General features: G+C 36.5%; 1 protein-coding gene across 13 annotated transcripts in view; it reads right to left on the reverse strand.

Moving 5' to 3' along the window:
• The window catches only part of ZNF644 (zinc finger protein 644), a 99,861-nt gene that overhangs the window by 32,022 nt on the left and 42,202 nt on the right, over positions 1-25,637 (reverse strand). For 7 of the 13 annotated variants that reach the window (XM_045801807.2, XM_045801804.2, XM_087866095.1 and 4 more), the window contains one exon: positions 12,619-12,698. The exons of the other annotated variants lie outside the window; for them this stretch is intronic. In XM_045801807.2, the coding sequence (XP_045657763.2) occupies positions 12,619-12,665 (47 nt within the window). In that variant the 5' untranslated portion in view covers positions 12,666-12,698. The remainder of the gene's footprint in view (positions 1-12,618; positions 12,699-25,637) is intronic. 13 annotated transcript variants of the gene reach the window in all.

A 25,637-nucleotide genomic window follows, 5' to 3' on the forward strand; every position in this document is an offset into this window, starting at 1 on the left:
TTAAAAAGTAAAGAAAATTTGATTGATTAAATTAAAATAAAAAGTAACAGAAGACAGTAAAGAGAAAATAAGCAGAAAGAAGTCCAAACACATCAGTCTTCTCAATAAATATTAAAAGCTTATAAATTAAGAAAAAGGTATTCATTCTTGTTTTGAAATATACTATATGTTGTTTATAAAGGGAAAGGAAATGTTGAGGTTAAAAATAAGATGATAAAGATAAACTAAGCAAATGTTAGTATAATAATAACTACCATCAGAACAATCTAATGGAATTTAAGGCAAAAAGCACTACACCTGCTAAAAATGAATATTACATAAAATAAAGTATACAATTCACCAAGAAGATATAGTATTCATGAACCCCTCTGTACACAACAAAATGGCTACAAAATACATAAATTGTAAACAGCTACAAGTGTTAAGCAAAACTGACAGTCACAGTGGGAGGCTTTAAACATTTCTCCCCAAAAGTCTACAGATCAAGGACAATATTCCAGTTTTATCTCCTCTTTCAAGATCACTCTTCTCTCACTTTAAAAAGGATCCCAAACACAAATCTGCAACCTTCCCTTTCTCCATTAGTTGTTCAGCTCAATAACCTTGGAGCAATCTTCTTTATTCATTTATTCACACTTCATATCAAAGCCATCAAGAAATCCTATTGCCACCGTCTTTAAATTATATCCAGAATCCAATCACTTCTCGCTACTGCTACATCCAGATCCACTCTTATCTCTCCCCTGTACTATTTTAATAGCTTCCTAAATGGTCTTAGTGCATCTACCCTTACCAACCTACTGTCTATTCTCAACACTGCAACCACGTGACTGTTTTAAAACCTAAGAAAGATAATGTTCCTCAAAATCCTTCAACAGCTCTTGGTCTTATCCTCTTAGAGAAAAAAAATAACAACTTTATAATAACCTGTAATGTCCTACAAAGATCCTTTCCAGCAACATTTTGACCCCACTTCCTACTCCTCCCCCCAACTCACTTACTCAGTTCAAGTCACACCAGCTTTCTTACTATTCCTTGAACACATTCTTTACCATATTGAGGTCTTAGTATTATTGATTATTCCCAAGCTAGATCACTCTTGCTCCCAGATACTCATGGCAAATTCCTTCATTGCCTTTCATCAACCATTTTCTTTTGAATAATGCCTACCTGGACCACGTTGATTAAAATTATATCCCAAACTCCCTTACCTTCTCTACTTTGTGGGCATTCTCAAATAAACTTACACTGGTTTACCCTTTTTTTACCCCAGAACACTTATCACTTTTTAATATACTGTGTAATATTTATTATGGTTATTGTTTGTGTAACCCTCCTATAGAACTAAATTTCAAGGGCATAGATCTTTGTATTCGTTAACAGAATCTCTCAAGGGTCTAGAAAAGTGCCACCATTCAGAACCTTGGTATTGTGCACTGCTTTGATAATGCTCTATATAAAAACCTCTGGGTACCAAATAAAAGGAGGTTTGAGAAATACTTCCTTGCCATGGCAGCAAAGAAAACAATATGGAAAGGCTATATAGTTTTAGTTCACTGAAAAACTCAAGGCAAGATTCCAGTGTCTTGTCTCTCACTTTGCCTTCTATCCCTCCATACCTACTTTCCCTTCTTTCATACCCCCTCATTCCATTTCCCAGTTTTAGAATTAAAATTCAGAAATGAAAAGGTTGTCAACAGTGCCAGGTATGATCCTTGAATTTAGAAAGTAAAGCCACATATTTACTGACAAAGGGTTACTTTGATTTAGTAAGACTGGCTTTGTTAAGTATGTTACATGGCCAACATTTTCAGTGAGCTGAATGAATTAAATCTACAGTGCAAAGATTTTGAAAAAATTAGATTTACAGCATATACACAATATATAAACACTGATAATTATTTTCACTCATGATAAGAAATCCAAATGCCAACTTAAAGATGCCAGTTTTTCAAAATTCTCTTAGGAAATATACAAAGAAAAAAGTCTAAAAGCCATGACCAAATATATAGAGAGCACTATACAACAAGAAACTGACATTCTTACTTTAAATATAAATAGGTTTTCTTATTTCAAAACATAAATAGAACATTTATAAAATCTGACTATATATTGTAATAGCCACAGAGAAATTTCCAATAGAGACAGAAATCATGTAGACCACATTCTCTGGTCACCATGCAACAAAACTAAAAATTAGGTACAATTAAAGAGTTTATTAACATGTCAATTACATCTCAATAAAACTGGGGGGAAAGAGTATCTACTAAAACAAAACAAACAGAGTTAGTGAGCTAGAAGAAGGTCAGAATAAAGTGTCTAAGAATGAAGAAAGGAGACACAAAAAGAAAACAGAGAAAGGAATAGAGCCAAAAGATGATACAATAAAAAAGATCTACCATATACTTAATGGGAATCCCAGAAGTAAAGGAGAGAAAATTGGACACACACAATCCTTGAAAAGATAATGGCTGAGAATATTCTAAAACTTCGGGTGCCTGGGTGCCTCAGTCGTTAAGCATCTGCCTTCAGCTCAGGTCTTGATCCCAGCGTTCTGGGATCGAGCCCCGCATCAGGCTCCCTGCTCAGTGGGGAAGCTTGCTTCTCCCTTTCCCACTCCCCCTGCTTGTGTTCCCTTTCTCGCTGCCTCTGTCAAATAAATAAATAAAATCTTAAAAAAAAAAAAAAAAAAGAATTTTCTAAAACTTGACCAAACACATCAAGCCACAGCTTCTGGAAGCACCAGGAACTCTAAGATGGATATATAAAAGAAAAATATACCTAAATACATCACAGTAAAAGTGATAACATTGCAAAACAATGAGAAAATCTTAAAAGTTGCTGCAGAAAAAAACAACAACAACATATAAAGAGATAATAATTAGCCTGGGGTGGGGGGAGGGGGAAGCAGCTAGCTCCTAAAGTCTAAGCACTAATCTGATGCCTTCAGCTAAATCATACTGTTTTCCTGTTGAACATAAAATATCTCACAGAATAATCACTTCAGACAAGGTCACTGTGTAACACAAAGTACCAAACATGCTTTTCTCTCACTGAGCTAACTGCTACCTCCTTTACCAATTATAAGCTGGGATACCAGTTTCAGTCTACCCTCCCTATTAGTTAAAATTCATTTATTAAAATGGTAAACCTAAGATGAATGAAAACAAAACACAACATACCAAGACATGAATGTAGCAAAAGCAGTACGCAGAAGAAAATTTATAGCTATAAATGCCTACATTTAAAAAAGATTACAAGGGGTGGCTCAGTCAGTTAAGCATGTGACTCTTGATTTCAGCTCAAGTCATGATCTCAGGGTTGTGAAATCAAGCCCCGTGTTGGGCTCCACGCCCAGCATGGAGCCTGCTTAAGATTCTCTCTCTCTCTCTCTGCCCCTCATCCCATGTTCGTGTGCTCTCTCTAAAAAAAAAAAGAGATATTAAATCTATAACCTAATTTTATACCTTAAGGGACAAGAAAAAAAAAAAAAAACTAAACCCAAAACCAGAAGGAAGGAATTAATAAATATTAGGGGACAGGTAAAATATAAAAATAGAATAAAACAAATCAAAAGTTGGTTCTTTTAAAAGATCAACAAAACTGACAAAGAAATTAAGAAAAAAAAGAGAAGATGCAAATAATTAAAATCAGAAACAAAGGGAGGGACTGCTACAGACCTTAGAGAAATTAAAAGGACTGTAATGGAATACCATGAACAATTAGACACCAACAAATTAGATAATCTAGATGAAAAGGACAAATTCCTGGAAACACAAATCTGATTCAAGAATAAATAGAAAATTTGAACAGATCTATAACAGGTAAAGAGACTGAATCAGTAATCAAAAACCTCCCCAAAAGTTAAAGTCCAGGATCAGATTGTTTCACTAATAAATTCTATCATTTAGAGAATTAACACCATTCCTTCACAAACTTCTAAAAATGGAAGAGGAAACACAACACATTTTATAAAGCCAACATTACCCTAAAACCAAAGCCAGACAAAGATACTTTAAAGAAAATTACAGCCCCTTACGAACACAAATGTAAAAATCTCAACAAAATACTACCCAACTAAATCCAACATTAAAGGGGTTACCTATTATAGCCAAGTGGGATTTATTCCAGGAATGCAAAGATGGTTCAAAAGAAGAAAAGCAATCAATGTAATACATCATATTAATAGAACAAAGGGAAAAAAATACATGATCACTTCAGCAGACACAGAAAGAATACCTGATAATCCAACACTGTTTTCATGACAAAACACTGAGCAAACCGGGAAAAGAAGGGAATTTAAGTAAAAGGCATCCATGAAAAACCCAGAGCTAACATCCTCATCAATGGTTAAAACTTGGTTAAAAACCAAGCTTTCACACTCTAAGATCAGTAAAAGACTGCCTGCTTTTCACCACTGCTATTCAACACTGTAACTGGAAGTTCTAGCCACAGCAATTACACAAGAAAAATAAATAAAAAGCATCCAAATTAGAAAAGAAGAAATAGAACTATCTCGACATGATTTTATGTATTTTGAAAACATCATAGACTACACACACATACACACAAATCCTATAAAGATAATATACGAACTCAGCATAATTGCAAGTATAAGATCAAAACACAAAAATCAGTTGTGTTTCTCTATGCCAGCAATGAATGATCCAAAAGAAAATTAAGAAAATTTCATCTATAAAAGCATCCAAAATAAAATACCTAATAAAAATGTAACCAAGGAGGTAAAAGGCTTATACACTTAAAATGACAAAACACTGATGAAAGAAATTAAAGAAGGTATAAATAAATGGAAAAGACAACCCATGTTCATGGATTTGAAGATGAAATATTGTTAAGATGACAAAACTTCCCAAAGTGAAGTAATCTATAGTGTAATTTCTATGAAAATTCTAAGAACCTTTGTTTACAGAAACGGATAAGCTAATCCTCAAATTCATATGGAACTGCAAGGGCTCTGAAGAACAAAAGCAATATTGAAAAGAAATAAAGTAGGAATACTCACCCTGATTTAAAAACTTACTAGAAAGCTATAGTAATCAGGTGTGGTACTGGCATAATGGGAGACCTAGAGACCACTGGAAAAGATTTGGGACTCTTTGAGAAATTTATTGAGAAATATTGAGAAATAAACCCAAACATCTGTGGCCAAATGATTTTTAACAAAGGTGCCAAGACCATTCAATGGGGGAAAGAATAGTCTTTTCAACAAATGGTGCTATGACAAATGAACAACATAGGCAAAATAATGAAGCTGGACCCCTGCCTCATATCACATACAGAAACTAAATCAAAATGGATCAACACTATATATATATAATAGCTGAAACAGTAAAGCTCTTTGAAGAAGGCGTATGGATGAATCTTTACGATGTTGTATTTGGCAATAAGTTCTTAGATTTGACACCAAAAGCATGATGAACAAAAGAAAAAATAGATAATTTGGACTTATCAAAGTAAAAAAGTTTCTTCATCAAAGAGCATTATGGACATGTATCTGATAAGGGTTTAGTATCCAGAATGTATTAACAGTTGGACAACAAAAACATAACCCAATTTAAAAAATGGACAAAGGCTCAGCTGAGAACATGGAAGATGACAAAGGAGGACCCTAAGCTCCCCTTGTCCCATGGACACAACCAGATAATACCCACATCAGTGTAAATAACTCAGAAAATGACCCAAAGACTGGTAGAGCAGAATGTCCACAGCTAAATGTAGAGAAGAGGGTAGGAAGGGTGGAGACATAGTAGGGGCCAAAATGACCAATGGGACTGTCTGCAGGACAGAGGGATGCTGTAGGCACAAAGAAGGGAGATGAACAGACCGCCTGCCAGGCACCCCAGGCATAGGGGACCTGCACTGGGAAGATGAATCCCCATAACATTTGGCTTTGAAAACCAGAGGGACTGGAACTTTAAAAATCAGCAGGCTGGGTGAGAGGAAACTGAGTCCTTGCCCTTCAAGAGACAGCACTACAAACAGCCCTGATGAGATACAACATAGAAGCAGCAGTCTGAAAAACACCTGGGGTATATACAGGAGGGAGATTGGTTTACTAATCCCAGAGCATGCACTGGAGGGGTCAGGATCTTTGGAAGACTTCAACAACAGAAGAGCTAGCAGGTATCACTTCCCTCCCATACCCTCCAGCCTAGATACAAGGATACCTGTGGGAACCAGTACAGCACAAACACTCTCTATCTAGCTTTCTAACAGGGTTCCCCACCCCCACGCTCTTCTGCAGATTCGGTCCCCCCATCCCAGCCTGGACAAAAGTTTTCCTGGGCAGCTACAGGTCCCCTCTTGCAACAGACTGGCAGAGACCTTGCTGGCACCCTGTACCCTGTCCCCATGCTCTACTGCAGATCCAGAGGAGTCCATCCAAAGCAGTGCCACAAGGGTGGCAGTGTGCAAGCAGCCCTGACAAGGACAAGCACAACTCCAAAATGACTCATGCCCCAGGTAGAGGGAATAATTTACCACACACACCTGTCCAACTATGGCCCTAGTAGTGGGATGGGGCACACATTTGGTCTGACTGCAGGCCCTGCCCAGCAACAAAAGCTTCTCAGGGGCGACAAAGAGAAAGTGTCCTGCAGATCAGTGCTACCACAGCTCTGGCAAACACCTGATCTGACTCAACTCAAGCCCAAGGAGGCTCAGACTGGCCCACTAACACCACAGGGACCAAACCCCAGCCACAACAGGCAAAGAGCCATTGCAGATGACTGGACTGAAGGCAAATGTGGTTCAGCCACAACAGTAGGAAAAAAGCAACACACACACAAGACACTCCTGAAATGCCAAGTTCTGGTGAACTGGGGACATTGCACTGCAGGGCACTACAGGACCTCTTCTTCATAAGGCCACTATTTTTAAGAGCAGGAGAAATAGATGATTTTCCTAACACACAGAAACAGAGAGTTAGCCAAAATGAGAAGAAAGAGGACTATGTCCAAAATGAAAAAACAGGACAAAATCACAGCAAGAGAGCTAAATGAAATGGAGATAAGTAATAAGCATGATAGAGAATTTAAAGTAATGGTCATAAAGATACTCATTGGACTTGAGAAATGAGTGGAGGGCCTCAGTGAGATCCTCAACAAAAAGACAGAAAACACAAAACCAATCAGAGATGAAGAACTCAATAACTGAAATTAAAAACACACTAGAGGGAATAGTAGACTAAAAGAAGTGGAAGAATGGATCAGCAATCTGAAGGATGGAATAATGGAAAGTAATCAGGCTGAAAAGGAGAAAAAATAATAAAAAATTAAAAAAAATAAAAAATGAGAATAGATTGAGGGAACTCAGTAACACCAAGTGTAGTAATAGTCACATTATAGGGATCCCAGAAGGAGAAAGAGAGAAAAGGGGGCAGAAAAATATTTGAAGAAATATATTTCCCTGAATCTGGGGAAGGAAACAGAAATCCATATCCAGGAGGCACAGAAAGCCCCCAATAAAAGCAACTCAAGGAGGCGCACACAAAGGCACATAGTAATTAAAATGGCAAAAAGTGATAAAAGAGAATTTAAAAAATAGCAAGAGAAAGGAAAACAGTTATACACAAGGGAAACCACATAAAGCTATCAGTGGATTTTTCAGCAGAAACTTTGCAGGCCAGAAGGGAGTGCTCTATCTCAAATAAATAAAATCTTTTCTAAAAAATTTTTAAAAATGAAAATGAAAACAATGAGATACCACTTCACACCCATCAGAATAGTTTTAATTAAAAAAAAAAAAAGAAAAGCATGAAAAATAACAAGTGTTGATGAGAATATGGAGAAACAGAGACCCTCGTCCACTGCTGGTGAGAACGTAAAATGGTGCATCCACTGTGGAAAACCAGTTTGGTGTGTCTTAAAAATAGGTAACAGAAAATTACCTTTCGACCCAGCTACTCAACTCCTAGATACATATAAGGAGAAATGAAAACTTATGTACACACAGTAACTGGTACATGAATGTTTACAGAATCATTATTCATAATAGCCAAAAAAGGAAACAAAGTACATGCTACAACCTGGATGAACCTTGAAAACATTATGCTAAATGAAAGAAGTCAGACATGAAGGTCACATATTAACATGATTCCTTTTGTGTGAAATATCCAGATTAGACAAATCCAAAGAGACAAAAAGTAAAGTGTATCAGGTGATAGTGGAAGGAGGAAATAGGAAATAATTACATAGCTGTAAGAGTGTCAAAACAGTTTGAAACAAGAGAGCTGGTGGTTCCATAATATTATGAATATACTAAATAACAATGAGTTGTACATCTAAAATGATTAATTGTATGCTACATGAATTTTACCTCAATTAAACAAAAGATGGCAATATTAAAATGCTCCCATGTTCTGACAGCAACCAATTTGCAGCAAACTTCTACTTCCTTATATCCTCTAAAACTACTCGACCAAAGTCCAAATCCTGTAATAGGATTTTTCTAATACCCTCTTAAAAAAACACCTGAAGGGGGGCGCCTGGGTGGCTCAGTCGTTAAGCGTCTGCCTTCCGCTCAGGGCGTGATCCTGGTGTTCTGGGATCGAGCCCCACATCAGGCTCCTCTGCTGGGAGCCTGCTTCTTCCTCTCCTGCTCCCCCTGCTTGTGGTCCCTCTCTCGCTGGCTGTCTCTCTCTCTATGTCAAATAAATAAATAGAATCTTAAAAAAAAAAACAAAACAAAACACCTGAAGTTTCCGTATAAATACACGCAGACTCCCTCACTGCAACAAGTATAAAAAAAATTGTAAGTGTTCTTGCTGGTCTTTTTGGCTGGAAGGCATTGACAAAACTAACAACTAATCTCTCAAGAGAAATAACAGAAGCTAGGGGCACCTGGGTGGCTCAGTACATTAAGCGTCTGCCTTCAGCTCAGGTCACGATCCCGGGGTCCAAGATTGAGCCCTACATCAGGCTCCCGGCTCAGCAGGGAGTCTGCTTCTCCCTCTTCCCCCTGCTCATGTCTCTCTTTGTCTTTGTCTCTCTCTCAAATAAATAAAGTCTTAAAAAAAAAAAAGAAAAGAAAGAACAAGACGCCAGAAATTAAGGGAAAACATCATAGTTAGAAGAAAACAACTGCTTACCCAGAATTCTAACCAGTAAAAACTATCATTCAAAAATGAAGGTGAAATACAGAACATGATGAGACAACAAATATGGACAATTTCTCAGCACAGGTACTCTTCAAAAAAAGGAAGTGATCACAGATGGAGAACTGAAGATGCAAGAAAGAATAAAAAGTGATAAAATCTGAACTATATGGGGTGCCTGGGTGGCTTCAATTAGGCGTCCAACTCTTGATTTTGGCTCAGGTCATGACCTTAGGGTCCTGGGATCGAGGTCCAATGTTGGGATCCCCGCTCAGTGGGGAGTCTGCTTGTCTCCCTCTCTCTCTGCCCCTCCCCACACTCCTATTCTCTCTCTAAAATAAATAAATAAATATTTTTTTCTTTTAAAGGTAACTATGTGGGTAAATCTAAAATAATGAGATAAAACAATGATGATGTCTTATGGGGCTTAAAATACACATGGAGTTAAAAATAAGTGATGAGTATTACAGAAAATAGGGCAAAGGGGAGAGAATTAATGGAATTAAAAGTGTTTTAATTGTCTGGAAAATATAAAATAACTTAATTAGACTCTTATAGGTCAAAGATGCATGTTGTAATCTCTATGGCAGCAGTTCCCAAAAGTGTGATCTGCAGACCTCTGGGCTGGGGGGGGGGGGGGATCCCTGAGACCCTACCAGGGGATCTTTAGAATTGTAACTATTTTCATAATAACACAAAGACCTGATCTGCCTTTTTCACTCCCATTCTCTCAAAACTATACAATGGAGTTGTTCATAGTCTACGTGACTCATGATATTCCAACAGATTAAAGCAGAAGCAGGTTTAAGAATCCAGCTGTTTTCTACTAAGCTAGATATTACAGAGATCTGCAAAAATGTGAAACTACTCTTTCCACTAAGTTTTGTTTTAGAAAGTATATTCTTCACAAAATATTTATGTTAACATTTACTGGGAAACTCTTCCCACAAACAATAAATTATCTAACCCAAAATGTCAACTATCCAAGGATGAGAAACACTGATATAACCAAATAAACAAAGTTCTTTTTAAGAATTTAAATGGGTCTTGAGAATGCAGAAGTTGAGATTCCTGACCTAAATAAATGAAAGGTTAATATGACATTCATGGACTGGAAGACAATACCATAAAGATGTCAACTCTATCTCAAATTAATGAATAAATTCAATTTTTGTAAAACTGACAATGTGGCTACAAAATTTATATGGAAGTACAAAGAATCAAAAAGAACAAGGCAGGGGTGCCTGGGTGGCTCAGTCGTTAAACATCTGCCTTCGTCTCAGGGCGTGATCCCCGGGGTCCTGTGATCGAGCCACATCGGGCTCCCTGCTCCGCTGGGAGCCTGCTTCTTCCTCTCCCACTCCCCCTGCCTGTGTTCCCTCTCTCGCTGGCTGTGTCTCTCTCTGTCAAATAAATAAATAAAATCTTGAGAAAAAAAAAAAAGAACAAGGTAGAAAGTTTTGCCTTATTGAATGTAAAGAACTGCTATAATGACATATAAATTAAAACAGCATGGTTTAAAAAAAAAAAACCCAGCATGGTTTTGGTGTAAGGGTAGATAAAGTAAACCAATGGAAAAAAAACAGAGTCTAAAAGCAGACCCACGTATATATGGTCACTTGATTTATATGCAAAGGTGATCCTGTCGACCAGGGGGGAGACAATCTTTTCAATAAATGGTGCTTCATACCATACATATCCCTAAGGAACAAAAAAAAAAAAAAAAAAGAAAAAGAAAAAGAAAAAGTGACCACTACACTTTACATTAATACAGTTGACCCTTGAACAACATGGGTTTGAACTACTCAGGTCCACTTACACATGGATTTTTTTCAGTAAAACAGTACAGTACTATAAATATTATTTTTCTTATGTTCTTCTTAACATTTTTTCTCTAGCTTAATTTACCGTAAGAATACAGTATATAGTACATATAACATGGAAAATATGCGTTAATTGACTGTTTATGTTGTCAGTAAGGCTTCCAATCAACAGTAGACTATCAGTAGCTAAATTTTTGGGAGTCGAAAGTTATATATTGATTTTCGACTACGCAGGGGTCAGTGCCCCAACCCCCATGCTGTTCAAGGGTCAAGTGTATACACAATCAGTTCTAGGTAGAAAGTAAAACTAAACGAATAAACAATATGCAAAAATAATATAAATAATCAGTTCTAGGCAGAAAGTAAAAAGCAGAATAATAAAGTCTCTTGGACAGAGTCTTAAAACTCAGCACTAGTGACACTCTGGGTTAGGCAGCTGTTTTGTGCGTTATAGAATGTTTAGCATTCCGGGCACTGTAGGATGTTTACAAGAATCCCTAGCCAACCCACTAGATTCTGCCAGGAGTACTCCACTCACTTAGTTGTGAAAACTAAAAATGTCTCTGAACATTACCAAATTTCCTGCACAGGGATGGAAGGTGTGGGGTGAGGGAAGGGAGAACTGCCTCTAGGTAAGAACCATTGTTCTAGAAGATAACATAAGAGAGATATTCATCTCCTTGGAGCAGGGAAAGACCGCTTAAACAGGATACAAGCAGCATTGACTATAAAGGAAAACAATGATAAACTGAACCACATTAAAATTATGACCTTCATTTCATCAAAAATAGTAATAGTAGTGTAAAAATCAAGCCAAAGTGGGATATATTTTTATAACAAATTTAACTCAACAAAGGTTTTGTATCTTGCACATATAAAAACTCCTAAAAACAAAAAGCCATAAACACCAATAGGAAAAAAGGGGCTCATATCCATAAAGTATGTAACTCCTATAAATTAGGAATACAGAAAGTTCAATAATAATAATTAATAAAAGTGGGGGGAAAGAAGAGACTTCGCAAAAGAGGATATATGAACAGCTGAAGTATTTATGAAAAGGTACACTCTTATTTGGAATCAGGGAAATACATCTTCCAGAAGGACTAAAATAAAGAGGCTATTAATACCAAGTGCTGGTGAAAATACAGAGTAACACGAACCCTCATATTCTATTGATGGGATAGGTACAATCGTATTGAAAACAATTCTTGTATTATCTTCTAAATTTGAACACATATACACCAACGACCCAGCAATTCTACTCCTGGTATCTACACAACATAAATATTGTACATGTGCCTCGAGAAACACATACAAGAATGTTATGACAGTATTATTCAATCCAAATGTCCAAAAATAAAGACAGTGATAAAATACTACAAGTGAGCTACGACTACATCTGAAAACATCCATGAACCTCCCAAACCTAATGTTAAGCAAAATAAGCAGAGACAAAATAATGCTACTATATAATTCCATTTATATAAAAGTACAAAAGTAGGTCTTAAAAAACATATTCTTTGAAGTGGCCTCAATGGCTGCTCCAAGGAAATAAGAAAGAGAGAGTGACTGGGAAAGGAAACATAGGGGGTTTCTGGGTTGCTGACAGTATTCTATTTCTTGATCTGTGGTAGTCATGGGGTGTTTACTTTGTGGTGATTCACTGAGCTGTATACTTACACTTTGTGCACTTTCCTGTATGTATTACATCTGAATTTTAAAGACATGGATCGCGATCTTTTATATGCTGTACATGCAACCTAGAATACAATAATTACAAATGCTTTAGCTATTATGATATTAGATATCAACTTTTTAGGAGTAAAATTCATGTCTGGGACATAATAACTTCCCATATTTTACACTTCTGGATCCTTTCTCTATTTAAATGAAACAAATAAAATGTCTTAAAAAGGACTGCCTGAGTTTTCAGTATGCTGCAGAAAGACATAAACACATTTATATATTCTATTTTCCTATATGTTTAATTTGCCTTGATCACCCAAAAAGAAAAATCCAATTTCTTAGCTTTATATACACATCTTGGAAAATTGTAACATTAAAGAAAAGTTGAAGATGTTTGTTTCTAATATTAAAAATATTGTTTCTGACACTTAGAGACAAAGAAGATTAAGGCAGAATATAAATGATGCCTGAACTAAAAAGATATTTCTATCAAAAATTGGAATGCTTCCCTCCCTACCAAACTAAGCTTTGGTTTAATATTTTTATATTCCATATAGCATTTAATACAACTCAAGTTTACAACACCAATTATTATTTTGTTTACAAAATAAGAATCAAATATTTATAATACTAAATTGCTTAATATCAAATTGATCCCCTCTGAATTTAATCATTTATGTAGAACAGCAGTTAACAGCAGACAATCTGATTCATTTTTAAGCCAAGCAGTGCCACCAAGTGGTGGCAAATTTTTTCCTTAACACACCACTCTGAAGCAACAGAAAAAGTTTTACGGAAATATAATATTGAAATGGAATAAAAACCAATCTGACAATAAATTTTAAGTAGCTAAGTTTGTGAAATATTTGGTACAGAAGTTTAAAAACAAAACTAAACAAAAAGGTCAATCTTTTTGGAAAACATCTGTATTACCCTGAAGAACCTATAGTTTCAAAGTTAATCTTTCTTAGAAAGCAAACAACTATGAATATAATGCTGCAGTGTTTACTTTTTGTTGCTTGTCTTTTAATTTCAGGTTTTCTTAAAAGACTTAAATTGCTTTAGAAATTAGTAAAACACACACAGTTAAAGACCTGAAGGGGTTTTTAAAATTTTATTTATTTATTTGAGGGGGGAGGGGCAAAGGGAGAGAGAATTCCAAGCAGACTCTCTACTGAGCACAGACCCTGACCTGTGGCTCAATCCCACACGACCCCAAGACCATGACCTAAGCTGAAACCAAGACTCAGAGGCTTAATGAGCCATACCCTCAATGAGGCACCCCTCAACCTGAAGGCTTTATAACAGTATTACCCTCATTAAGTATAGGGAAACAGTGAGAAGAGTTGTAAAGGATCTGTTCCAGGCCTCTCCTTGGCTTATTGATCATCTTCCTATGTCTCTTCTGTCTTCCCTCCATATGCATGTCTGTGTCCAAACATCCCTTTTTTTAATAAGGACATCAGTTAGTTATAAGTGGATCTGCCCCATCCTCCCTAATGACCTACCTTTAACTTGATTACCTTTGTTAAATACTCTATCTCCAAATAAGGTTTACTCTAAGGTACTCCGAGGTACCTACTTCAGGTCCTACTCTGGGCAGCGGGGGTGAATTCAGGGTTGGGGAAGGTGGTACAACAATTCAAGCAGTAACACTAATCTTCTGTATTATTGATGACTGTATTTTCTTATTTAAAAAGACAAAATATCGGGCGCCTGAGGGGGTGCGTGGGTGGTTCAATCAGTTAAGCATCTGCTTAAGGCTCAGGTCATGATCCCAAGGTCCTGGGATTGAGCTCCACATCATCAGGCTCTCTGCTCAGTGGGGAGCCTGCTTCTCCCTCTCCCTCTGCCTGCCACTCCTCCTGCTTGTGCGTGCGTGTTCTGTCAAATAAATAAATAAAATCTTAAAAAAAAAGGGGGGGGGGTGCCTGAGTGGCTCAGTCGGTTGAGCAAATGCCTTTAGCTCAGGTCATGATCTCAAGAGCCTGGGATCAAACCCCACATCAGTCTCTCTGCCCGGTGGGGAGTCTGCCTCTATCTCTGCCCCTCCCCCCACTCATGCTCTCTCCCTCATTCTCTCAAATAAATAAAGTCTTTAAAAAAATAAAAAATAAAAAGAAGACAAAACAGCTCTTAGAAAACTGAGGGGCACCTGGGTGGCACAGTCAGTTGAACATCCAACTCTTGGTTTCAGCTTAGGTGGTGACCTCAGGGTCGTGGGCTCGAGCCTCACGTCAGGCTCCCAGCTCAGCATGGAGTCTGCTTGAGACGCTCTCTCCCTCTCCCTCTGCCCCTAATACCCCCCATGCTTTCTTTCTCTTTCTCTATCTAAAATAAATAAATCTTTTTAAAAAATTATTAAATGATAAATACTTGTGATATTGAGATTTATAAGAAACATATTTGGTCTTCCTCCCTGTTTCTGACACGGTGCTCATAAAAGCCTTAGGAATTTCCTAAGAGTAGAGAGTTATAAAGATGTCTTTTGTTATATGAGTGGGATGACTTTTGGAAATCACCTAAGGTTGGGGACTGCTAGCCAGAAGGTGCAGTGCTATGTGTCCCACCCACCTGATCTCTGGAGGGGAGATGGGCTAGAGGTTGGGTCAACTGACATCTGCTAATGCTTTAATGGATCCTGCAAATATAATGAAGCTGCCATAAAACCCCAAAAGGATGGGGTTTGGAGAATTTCTGGATTGGTAAACACAGGGATGTGCTAAGAGAGTTGTGTGCCTAGAGAAGACAGTGTAAAGAAGACAAGGGAAGCTCCACAATTCCTCCCACATATCTTGCCCTATGACTTTCTTCTGTTCCTGAGTTATATCCTTCTACAACAAACTGGAAATCTAGTAAGTAAACTGGTTTCCTGAGTTCTGTGAGCTGCTCTAGCAAATTAATCAAACCCAAGGAGGGGGTCATGGGAACCCCTGATTTACAGCCAGTGGGTCTGAAGTACAGGTAACAAGGTAACAACCTGGACTTGCAACTGGTATCGTAAGTCTAAGGACAGGGCTGTGGGAACCTCTAATTGGTAGCCAGTTCTGAAGCGCAGATGACAACCTGAGCTTACAATTAGCACCCGAAGTCGAGGGGAGGGAGGAGTCTTGAAGGACTGTAACATTAACCTGTGAAATAGTATCAGAATTGAGCTGAATTGTAGGACACGAGGTTGGTATGTGGAGAACTGCCTGGTGGTGTCTGGAAACCACTCCTCCATACACTGGAATTGGTCTAACCTAATAATACTATTTTACTTTCATGAACTATATTGCCAACAAAATAAATGACTAAATTTTAGTATAAAGCTATATATATAAAATATCAAAGTAGTAAATGCCATATAGTTCATGTCCAACCCAAATATAATGCACTAAGTCCTAGACCTCATCTCCTAACACTTCTTATCACTGCATCCCAGCCATGCTGGCCTCCTTGCTGTTCCTTGACCAGGCCCCACGTACTTTGCATTTAACGTTCTCTGCTTGGAGTTCTTCCTCCAAGTATATGCATAGATCAGTTCCTTCAGTTCCAATGATCTCAGTTCTTAGATCAACCTAAATAAAACAGCACCCTTAGTCACTCTTCACCCCCCTCTCCAGTTTTATTCTTCTTCACAGTACTTAATAATAACTGACAGATTATATACTTATTTGATTATCTATTTTCTCTCCCCCACTACAAAATAAGCTTGAGGGCAAAGACTAATGTTTTGTTCACTGATGTACCCCTGACATCTAAAACAGTACCTAGGGTGACTCCCGTATATTTCTGTAGTGTCACAAGCAGAAAGAATTTTTAAAACTTAATGCATCTGCTTTCTAACTGGATCTATTGGTTCCTTTCTAATCAGTTCTTCACATCTATAAGCAGATTGACCTTTTCAAGCTGACCACTCCTCTATGGAACCCAACATTTTCCTCTCTCATAGGACATAGTCCCAAATCTTTATCACAGCGGAAAAGGCTTTACTGGGTCCTGCCTACCTTTCCATCTGGTCTCACAGTTCTCAGGGATTCAACCACTCTGGCCCTCTCTCAGATTCCCCAATGTGTCCCTTCTCATCACAGGGCCCCTGCACAAGAAGTTCCTCTAATCTGGAATCCTCTGCTCTCCTCTGCCCACCCTCCATCACATAAATTTAGTTAACCTTAACTCCTAAACTTCCTTCAGATCACAGTTCTAAATGTCACTTACTCTGGGAAGCCTTCCTCAAGCACTCTATGTCAAGTTCCTTTGTCAGAGGCTTTTGAAGAACTGTTCCTTTCAGAGCTCTAATGTCTTTAGAATATTTAATTTATATCATTTTTGATTAATGTATTTCTCCCAATGAACCCAAGTTCCAACAGAATAGGAACCACATTTTTGTTGTATGTACTATATTTTGAGCAACTAGAAGGTACTTGAATACCTAAATGAAGGGACACAGAAAAAGCAGGCTAACTATAAGTGAATAAGAAAGCCTGCGATCAGTCAATTATGGGAATCAACAAAGCAAACTTTCTTTTTTATTAACTTTAATTGTTTTATCCAGACACATTGCCTGTTTCTGGGTAACTGCCTCTCCCTAGCCATCAGTGTATGCACAAGAGAAAAACTTACTTAATATTTCTATTAATTGGCAAGTAAGAGTAATATAAATCTTTACAACATTTGTCATTCTATCATTAGCTTTCAGGTTGCTTTAAACAGCAATAGAACAAACTTTTATTGTTTCTTTATGACAATATCATAAAAATTAAAATGGGTCATAATGAATTTTTAAAATAAATTCATTCCATAAAGCTATAATACCCTCCCAGATCTATGACATTTTTTCCAAATACTTTAAAATACCTTCAGATGGCAAAGGTATTTACCACAGTAAACCAAAAGTTACATATTGGACTTGATGTATTACATCTTGCTATTGCACTCAAATGGTATGGTAAAATGTTTCTTAGAAAAAAACAATTCCACATAATTTCATTCAACTCAATTCATTCAGCTATATAGAACATCTTGAACTCAATGTTACAGACTGAATTGTGCTCCCCCCCAAATCATATAATGAAGCCCCAACCCCCAGTACTGAGATTGCGGCTCTTTTTAGAGACAAGGTCTTTAAACAGGTAACTAAAATGAGGCCATTAGGGTAAGCCCCAAACCAGTCTAACTGGTGTCCTTAAAAGGACGGATTATGACATACAAAGAGACACCAAGATGCACATACACAAATAAAAGGCCATGTAAGGACATAGCAAGAAAACGGCCATCTAAAACCAAGAAGAGAGGCCTTAGGAGAAACCAAACCTGCCTTGGATTTCCAGCCTTCAGAACTGTAAGAAAATAAATTTCTGTTGTTCAAGCCAACCCAGTCCATGGTATTTTCTTGCAGCAGCCCTAGTAGACTAATACACTTATCTCATACTGCTATGAAGGTCCTGGTCTTTTGTAATATATGTGAATGACGAGTAATTATTGCCCTATGAATATACCAAACTAAGATCACCTCCACCATGCTTAATGCTAAATGTAGGGACTTAAAAAAGAATATGTGTTTGGGCATATGAGCAGATTTGTCTAAAAAAAAATTTAGTCCTGCCTACTTGTATTACTGCACACTATGCAGCAATGAGCTGGATCTCTATTTGGATAGATATGGACATCAATTTCCTTAATGGTCAGAAGAAAACAACTTAGCTATCCTATACCTGAAAATATTAAACATGTGGATCTCCTCTGAACCCATAAAATAAAAAACTTTACATTCAAGGTCCTTGCAAATGACCTTAAGATAGTTTGCTAAATGTCCTTTTCTATGGCTGAGGAAACTGTGAACTAGTGGTCAAAACCCTAACTGTGAAAAATTAAGTCTTTTCAAAAAAACACAGATTGCCAGATCTTCTTCCCTAGAGTTTCTGATTCAAATTTGCTATAGTTTTTCAGTTTCCACAGTTTTTTTTTAAGTACCCCCAGTCAACTCTAATATGTAGAATCATCTAAAACAGGTTCCTCAACCACGTCTACAAATGGAGAACTTTTGAAAAATACTGATGCTCAGTCTCCCTCTGAAGAATTTAGGAATGTGGCTCTGGTATTGTTAATTTGAAATATATTTAAAGAGTTAAAAGGATTCATTGTTAAAAGAATATATACACACACACACACATTAAAAGAAACTCCTAGGGAGCTAAATGTACAGCCATGATTGAAAACCATAGTGCAGAATACAGGTTATCACAAGGCTATTACATGTTGTGATTAATGTGAGGTATGTACAACCAAATATTGGTATATATGAATAATTATTGAAAAATATATTATCACACTCCACTGAACATATTTTCCTTAGTAACAAAGACAGAGTAAAGAATACTATATACTACAGTATGGCTTCATTATGAAAGGTATCGGTGAACCTTCAATTATCTAAGTAGAAAAGGGAATAAGAACATTAACAAAATATAGCAAAAAGAATTCAACAGTACATTAAAAAGTATGAACACTATGACTATGGAGGGGGTTACTGGAATGCAAGGATAGTTCAATGTAAGACAATCAATCAATGTAACATTAACAAAATAAAGGACAAGAACAACACAACCATCTCTGTTGATGCAGAAAAAAATTGACAAAATTCAACATTGTTTCATGATAAAAACTCAACAAACTAGGAATAGGAGTAAACCACCTCAACATAATAAAGACAATATATGGAAAGTCCACAATTTACACTGCACTCAAGGGCAATAGACAGAAACTTTTCCTCAAAGATCAGAAATAAAACAAAGATGCCCACTTTTACTGTTTCTATTTAACATAGTACTAGAATTCCTATGCAGAGCAACTAGGCAAGATACAGAAATAAAAGGCATTCAATTTGGAAAGAAAGAAAAAAAGTTGTCTTGGTGGATGACATGATCTTACAGGTAGAAAATTCTAAAGATTCCACAAAAACACTGTCAGAAATAAATGAATTCAGCAAAACTGCAGCATATAAAAATCAACACACACCCTATCTTACACCACTTACAAAAATTAACTCAAAATGGATTAAAGACTTAACTGTAAGACCTGAAACCGTGAAACTCCTAGAAGTAAAACACGGTATTGACATAGGTATTGGCAATGACTTTTTGGATAAGACATCTTAAGAACAAGCAACAAAATAAAATACAAGTGGGACTACAAGAAACTAAAAAAACTTCCACAAGGCAAAAGAAATAACCAACAAAATGAAAAGACAACCTACAGAATGGGGGAAGATATTTTCAGACCATATATCTAATAAGGGGTCAATACCTCAAATACATAAAGAACCCATACAACTCCATAGCTAAAAGCCAAATAACCCAATTAAAAATGGGCATTGGATACACAACTAATGAATCATCGAGCCTTACATCGAAAACCGGGGATGTACTGTATGGTGACTAACATAATATAATAAAAAATCATTATAAAAAAAATGGGCATCGGATCTGAATAGACATTTTTTCAAAGAAGATATATAAATGGCCAACAGGTACATGAAAAGATACTCAATATCACTAGTGATTAGGGAAATGCAAATTAAAACCACAATGAGATATCACCTCATGCCTGTTAGAATGGCCATGATCAAAAAGACAAGAAATAACAAATGCTGATAAAGACACAGAGAAAAGGAAACCTTCTGTACTACTGGTGGGAATGTAAACTGGTTTAGCCGCTATGAAAAACAGTATGGAGGTTCCTCAAAAAATAGAACTACCCTATGATCCAGCAATTCCACTTCTGGGTATTTATCCAAAGAAAACAAAAACACTAACTTGAAAAGACATCTCTCACCCTATGTTCATAGCAGATTATTTACAAACAGCTAAGATATGGAAACTACGGAAGTGTCTATCGATGGATGAATAAAGAAGTTATGGTATATATATAGAATATTCTTTAGCTATTAAAAAATGAGGAAACCTTGACACTTACAACAACCTAGATGGACCTTAAAGGCATTATGCTAAGTGAAATAAGTCAGAGAAAAACAAATAATGTATGACCTCATCTACATGTGGAATCTAAAAGGAAAAAAAAAATCACAAATAAATCAAATTTATGGTTACCAGAGGTGGGGTGGTAGTGGGGGGGGGGATTTGGAGAAAGGTGACCAAGAAGTACAACTTCAAGTTATAAGACAATTAAGTACTAGAGATGTACAGTACAACATGATGACTACAGTTAACACTGCTATAGGATACACAGGAGAGTTGTTAAGAGTATAAATCCTAAGAGTTCTCATCACAAGGAAAAAATTCTTTTTCTCTTTTTTTGCTTTTTCTATTTTATCTATGTGATGATGAATGCTAACTAAACTAATGGCAGTAATCATTTCACAATGCAGCTGACCCTTGAACAACACAGGTTTGAACTGTGTGGGTCCAGTTTTAAGCAGATATCTCACAGTACAGTATTGTAAATATATTTTCTCTTATGAATTTCCTAATAACATTTTTTTCTGTAGCTTATTTTAAGAACAGTATCTAACACATATCACACAAAGGATGGCTAATCAACTCTTCATGTTATTGGTAAGTCTTCTGATCAAGAGTTGGCTATTAGTAGTTAAGTTGCTGGGGAGTCAAAAGTTATACATGGATTTTCTCTTGCAGGGGCCAAACCTCGTATCATTCAAGGATCAGCTGGATGTGAAAGTCAACTACACCATACACCTTAAACTTATATAGTGATGTATGTGAATTATATCTCAATAAAACTAGAAAAAATTAAAAATAACAATAGAAGGAAAAAATCAACATGCAAACGTCAACTGCATTTCCATAAATAGATACTGGCCACCCTGAAAAAACATTAAGAAAAGGATACCATTTACTAAAGCATCAGAAAGAATACAATATCAGGGCTCCTCAGTGGCACAGTCAGTTAAGTGTCCAACTCTTGATTTAGCTCAGGTCTCAATCTCAGGGCCATGAATCTGAGCCCCACCTTGGGCTCCACACTGGGTGGGGAGCCTATTTAAAAATTAATTATTTATTTGAAAAAAAATTTAGTAATAAACTTAACCAAAGAGGCTAAAGACTTGTATACTGCAAATATTGCCACAAGAAATTAAAGACGACAAAAAAAAATGAAAAGACATCCAGCGTTCATGGATTAGGAGACTTAATAACATTAAAATGTTAATAGTATTCAAAGCAGATTTAATGAAATCCTTATGAATATCCCAGTAGCATTTTTGCAGACAGAGAAAATTTCATTCTAAAACTTACATGGAATTTCAAGACACCCTAAATAGCCAAAACAACCTTGAAAATGAAGAACAAAGTTACAGGTCTCACACTTCCCGATTTTAAAACTTACCACAAAGCTACGGTAATCAGAACAGTGTGGTAGTGGCATAAAGACAAACATACTGATGAATGGACTGTAACAGATAGCCCAGAAATATACTCTCATATATAAGGTCAAATGATTCTTGACAAGGATGCCAAGAACATTCAAAAGGCATAGATAGTCTTCTCAACAATCGATGCTGAGAAACCTGAATAAACAAGCAAAAGAATGAAATTGGACTCTTACTTTCAAATGTTGAATTCACTTCACATACCTTGAATAAATCCCACCTGTTTATAGTGTATAATTGTTTTTATACATTGTTTGGTTCAATTTGCCAATATTTTATTGAGAATTTTTGCATCTAAGTCCATCAGTTCTTTAACTATGTTAATCTGTAGTTTTCTTGTGTGTGTGTGTTTTTTTTAAGATTTATTTTATTTATTTGACAGAGAGAGAGAGAGCCAGCCAGCGAGAGAAGGAACACAAGCAGGGGGAGTGGGCGAGTAAGAAGCAGGCTCCCAGCAGAAGAGTCTGACACGGGGCTCGATCCCAGAACTCCAGGATCACGCCCTGAGCCGAAGGCAGACGCTTAATGACTGAGCCACCCAGGCGCCCCTGTAGTTTTCTTGTTTTTGTACTGTCTCTATCTAGTTTCAATATCAGTGTAATATTAGCTTCATAAAATTAAATGGAAAGGGTTCCCTCTTCCATTTTTTGGAAAGGATTAGATAGAATTGAGGTGTTAATTCTTCTTAAGATTGTTTAAAATAATTCTCCAGCTTGGAACTTTCCAGTGAAACTTCAATCTTGGAAAAGTTTCCCATGAAACTTTCCATCTTGGCCTAAAGATTTCTTTTTTTGGGAGTTTCACAATTCTAAATTCAATGCCCTTAACAGTTACTGGGCTATGAAATATAAATTCATATTGAGTGAGTTGTGGTTGGTTGTATTTTTCAAGATACTGGGCCATTTCATCCAAATTGTTAAATTTTGTCTGTAAGTTGTTCATAGTAAGCTCTTAGTATCCCTATAATGTCTATAAGGGTCTATAGTGATACCCCATTACATTATTAAATTGGTAATTTTTATTCACTTTCTTTTGGTCAGTCCTGCTAGAAGTTCATTAGTTTTATTGATTTTTTGTATAAATAGCTTTTTGTTTCAGTGATTTTTCTCTTTTTAGTTTCATTTATTTCTACTCTTAAATTTATTATTTTATTTTTCTGCTTGCTTTGGGTTTATTTTGCTTTTCATTTTTTTTAATGTTTTTTTATTATATTATGTTAGTCACCATACAGTACATCCCTGGTTTCCGATGTAAAGTTCGATGAGTCATTAGTTGCGTATAACACCCAGTGCACCATGCAATACGTGCCCTCCTTACTACCCATCACTGGTCTACCCATTCCCCCACCCCACCCCCCGAGGCCCTCAGTTTGTTTCTCTAGTCCATAGTCTCCCATGTTTCATTCTCCCTTCTGATTACCCCCCCCTTTCTTTATCCCTTTCTTCCCCTACCAATCTTCCTAGTTCTTATGTTCCATAGATGAAAGAAATCATATGATAATTGTCTTTCTCTGCTTGACTTATTTCACTTAGCATTATCTCCTCCAGTGCTGTCCATGTTGCAGCAAATGTTGAGAATTCATTCTTTCTGAGAGCTGAGTAATATTCCATTGTATATATGGACCACAACTTCTTAATCCAGTCATCTGTTGAAGGGCATCTCGGCTCCTTCCACGATTTAGCTATTGTGGACAATGCTGCTATGAACATTGGGGTGCATATGGCCCTTCTCTTCACTACGTCTGTATCTTTGGGGTAAATACCCAGTAGTGCAATGGCTGGGTCATAGGGTAGCTCAATTTTTAACTTTTTAAGGGACCTCCACACTGTTTTCCAGAGTGGCTGTACCAACTTGCATTCCCACCAACAATGTAGGAGGGATTCCCTTTCTCCACATCCTCTCCAACAATTGTTGTTTCTTGCCTTGTCTATTTTTGCCATTCTAACTGGCGTAAGGTGGTATCTCAGTGTGGTTTTGATTTGAATTTCCCTGATGGCTAATGGTTTTGAACATTTTTTCATGTGTCTGTTAGCCATTTGTATGTCTTCATTGGAAAAGTGTCTGTTCATATCTTCTGCCCATTTTTTGATTTATTTGTTCCTTGTGTATTGAGTTTGAGAAGTTCTTTGTAGATCTTGGATACCAGTCCTTTATCTGTAGTGTCATTTGCAAATATATTCTCCCATTCCGTGGGCTGCCTCTTAGTTTTTTTGACTGTTTCCTTGGCTGTGCAGAAGCTTTTTATCTTGATGAAGTCCCATAAGTTCATTTTATCTTTTGTTTCTCTTGCGTTTGGAGATGTGTCATGAAAAAGGTTGCTTTGGCCGATGTCGTAGAGGTTGCTGCCTATGTTCTCCTCTAGAACTTTTCATGCTTTTCATTTTCTATTACATGAACACTTTCTCTTTTCAAACGTAACATTTAATGGTATAAATTTCTCAGCACTGCTTTAGCTGTATTCCACATATTTTGATGTTGTATTTTCATTTTCATTAAGTTCCTTTTTTTTATTTTCAGAATTTTTAAGCCATGGATTATTGAGAAGCATGTTGTTTAATTTTCAATTGACAGAGATTTTCCTGTTATTGATCTTCTAATTTGATTCCATTATGGTCAGACAATATACTTTGTATAATAACCATTCTAATTTGTTCAGGTTTGTTTTATTTTTGAAGATGTTGTCTATCTTCATGAGTATTTCATGGGCACTTGAATAAAATATGTATTCCATGTTGCTAGGTGGAATGTTCTATACAGGTAATTTAGATCCTGTTGGTTTACTGTGTTCAGATTTTTTGTATTCTTACTGATTTTATGCTTAATAGTTGTATCAGTTGTTGAGAAGAGTATTAAAGTCTTCAATTATAATTGTGGATTCGTCTCTTCCTTTCTCAACTTTATCAGTTTTTTGTTGAGTTTTGTTTTGTTTTGTTTTTAGTTTAGATTATGGCTCTATTGTCTGGTACGTACACATTTTGGGTCATTACGTCTTCCTGACAGACTGATGCTTTTATCATTATTTAATCTCCTCTTGGTCCCTAGTAATTTTCTTTGTTCTGAAGTCTACTTTACCAGAATTTAATGTAACCATCCTTGCTTCTTTTTTAGGTTAATGTTGCATGGTATAGTCTTTCATATCTTTTTCAGCCCACTTATGTCATTGAATTTGAAGTAAATTTCTTGTAAGCTACATATAGTATGGTTGTGGGTCTTTAATCCACTCTGTCATTTTCTTTCTTTTGACTGATATATTTATATCATTTACATTTAAAGTAATTTCCAACTTGCAGATTAAATGTTCCTATTTACCTGTGGCAGGTATGACTATCTTAGAAGAGCCAACTGAAAACCACAAGAATAATGACTCAGTAAGAGAACATCAATAAAGAGATAAAAAAGGAATCAAAAATTTATAAAACAGAAACAGAAATCCTAGAGATCAACAATAATTAAAATGAAAAATTCACTAGTGAATCTCAAAAGATTTGAGCAAGCAGGAGAGATCATCAGTGGATATGAAAGTAAGTCAACTGAAATTCCAGTCTGAGAAGTAGAAAGAAAAAAGAATGAAGGAAAATGCAGAGCCTAAGAGACCTGTGGACACTATCAAGTGTACCAACCTATT

Source organism: Ursus americanus, chromosome 12 (genome assembly GCF_024610735.1).
Source record: "Ursus americanus isolate L20-20 chromosome 12, mUrsAme1.1.p, whole genome shotgun sequence".
Taxonomy (NCBI): domain Eukaryota; kingdom Metazoa; phylum Chordata; class Mammalia; order Carnivora; family Ursidae; genus Ursus; species Ursus americanus.